This window comes from Nanorana parkeri, unplaced genomic scaffold (genome assembly GCF_000935625.1).
Source record: "Nanorana parkeri isolate BGI_ZX_2015 unplaced genomic scaffold, ASM93562v1 scaffold609, whole genome shotgun sequence".
In the NCBI taxonomy this organism is placed as follows: domain Eukaryota; kingdom Metazoa; phylum Chordata; class Amphibia; order Anura; family Dicroglossidae; genus Nanorana; species Nanorana parkeri.
Window position 1 is genome coordinate 168,430 of NW_017306877.1, and position 2,646 is coordinate 171,075.

At 46.9% G+C, this 2,646-nt stretch overlaps 1 protein-coding gene across 3 annotated transcripts in view; it reads right to left on the minus strand.

The window, feature by feature from the left end:
• The window catches only part of GPI (glucose-6-phosphate isomerase), a 23,475-nt gene extending 23,096 nt beyond the window's left edge, over nucleotides 1–379 (minus strand). For 2 of the 3 annotated variants that reach the window (XM_018562888.1, XM_018562889.1), the window contains exon 1: nucleotides 132–379. In XM_018562888.1, coding sequence (XP_018418390.1) covers nucleotides 132–250 — 119 coding nt within the window. In that variant the 5' untranslated portion in view covers nucleotides 251–379. The remainder of the gene's footprint in view (nucleotides 1–131) is intronic. The other variant, XM_018562887.1, reaches the window with a different exon arrangement.
• Between the last annotated feature and the right edge of the window lie 2,267 nt (nucleotides 380–2,646).

The window sequence follows — 2,646 nt, forward strand, 5'->3', positions numbered from 1 at the left end:
TGCCAAGAACAGCCTCAATGGTGGGGGGGGGGGGGGGTCTGATGACATCACGAGATTAAATGGCACTGCAGATGGCAACTTGATCATGGCCCCTGCACCTCTCAAGATGCCCCCCCTGCTGGGTGACTCACCTGAATTTGCTGAATCTGTCCTTGTCAGCTTCAAACAGCTTCCGTATGTTGAGGGTGGCATGGTTGGCTTCGTAGAACTTGCTGAGCTTCTGATAGACGGGGTCACTGGTGAGGGACATGGCTGATGACAAGCTGGATATACAATGAAGCCCCTGAGCTGGTGGAGACAGGAGGAGATGTGAAGGCTCGGCCTCTTATATGGGGACAAGGCTGGCTCTGCGGGAGGAGACTGACAAGCCCACCTGATCCCCCGCGCTCAGCCAATGGGAAACGCCTCAAAGCCAAGCCCACTCGATGGTCGGGTTGCTGTGTGAAGGGAGCCCCGCCTCTATGCAGAATCAAAGTGTCCGCAGAATTGGAGGGCTGGCGGCCATGTTAGCGAAGCCCAGATGCATTGAAGAGTGCAGGATGGTGTCCGCATTAATCTGGCAGGTACTGGAGACAGATGAGAGGAGGCTCTGGGAGTGACTGGGGAGAGGAGCAGCCATTTTACGGACTGTGTGCTCAGGGATCAAATGTCATGTGGGCGTAGAGGAGGCTGTGTTATATGTCACTCTCTCTGGATATTTAGATGTACATATAGATATATATGTATATATCTATCTTTTTTATTTTCATGCTTTATTTATTTTCTTCCTAAAGCAGCCACACCCCAAGTAGTAAAGCCTTTTCCCTTTGCAGCAGCTGCAGAGACAGACCCTTGCTCTCCACGTGGAAGCAGTGGTCTCTCTGTAGAGGTCCGACATATCGCCCGCTGAGCCAGAGCCAAAGCTCTCCAATCAGCAGGGAGCATGAACTTTGCTGATTGCAGTGCTATAGGTCTGAGTGACTCAGTAAGGGGCATCGTCAGGCCTCTGCAAAGAGACCACTGCTTCCACACAGAGAGCAAATGTCCTTCTCTACAAATTGCTGGCAGGGGTCAGGCATTGCTACTCAGGCTGTGGCTGCTTTAGAAAGAAAATTGATTGATTGCATGCACTTGGAATGCATTTAATGGATTTAAACTTCAATTGGGTTTTAAAGCTTATCTATAGACAAAACTTGTTTTTTTGTTTTGAACAGAGCAGGGAAGACTCTTTTTAAAAAAAATCTATGTCCCATTGGGGAGATTTTCTTTTATTTCCCCGTAGGCACAACAGGAAGTGAGAGGAACTCTCTCCCAGGTGCGAGGAAATCTCCTCTCGGTCAGTTGTCACCAGAACAGGTGTCCCCCTTAGAAGATCTCTTATCATTTCATGTTCTGGGGGGGGGGGGAAATTGGATTTTCGATCACTTTTTGCCTTATAATGGTCGCCAAGAGAAATGGAGAGGGTGAATCTCCAGGTTGAATCTCTCCCTCTGAGTTCACAATCCTTACCTACGTCATCCAAACCTAAAAAACATAGTTTTGGCTTTGGATGCACTTTAAGTTTTGTTTAATTTGGTTTTAATTTAGGGCTGCGGAAATTAACGATTAATCCCTCAATTAATCGTAAATTTTTTTGATCGATCAAAATTCTTTTGATCGGTACTCACCTCTCCACCGGCCTCTGGGTCTTCCGGGAGTTCCGTCGGAGATCCGGTGACGTCACGGACATCAAGTGGTTCATTCGGCTAACGAAGGGAAGGGGGGAGGAGTCCGGTGACGTCGATGTCCGTGACGGCTAACGAATGGAAGGGGGAGGAGTCCGGTGACGTCGATGTCTGTGACGGCTTACGAATGGAAGGGGGAGGAGTCCAGTGACGGCTAACGAATGGAAGGGGGGAGGATTTCGGTGACGTCGATGTCCGTGACGGCAAACGAAGGGAAGGGGGAGGAGTTCGGTGACGTTGATGACTCCTCCCCCCCCCTTCCTTTCGTTAGCGCCGGAGCCACTTGGCCCAGTGAGTTTGGGTATTTTGATCACCCTAATTCTTTCTTTAGTGGGATGTAATTTACTCTGGCAGAGACTGCAAGTTGTACAACTTGCAGTCTCTGCCAGAGCATGGCTGCTGTGAGTCACAGCACATCATTGTCTTCTGCACTCAGTTTTAAAGGGAAATTATGATTGTTTTGGATTTATAGGGGGGATAGATTTATCAAAACTGGAGCGAAAAAATCTGAAGCAGTTGCCTATGGCAACCAATCAGCTTTCATTTCAGTTTGTTCAGTTATGCTTTGAAAATGAAAGGTGATGCTGATTGGTTGCCATGCACAGCTGCTCACCACATTTACCACAGACTAATGCAGAGTTGCAATGCAAGCAGATCAGCTAAAAGTAGTTGGATCTGTATGTGCGTTATAATTAATCGAAATTAATCGATTTAAAAAAAAATCGATTAATCGAACACAAAATGTTTATTCAGTAACAGCCCTAATTTAATTTTTAGAGACAATGTTGATGTTTTCGTAATGACATCAGGGTTCTTTTATGCAGTCCATATAGATGAACTCTGGTACCTTTGATGAAGACATTTTGGGCCCGAGTCATGGTCAGTTGATGGCCTATAGGATTAGGAATTGCTGATTATTTCGATTTATTGAGAAGACATTCCA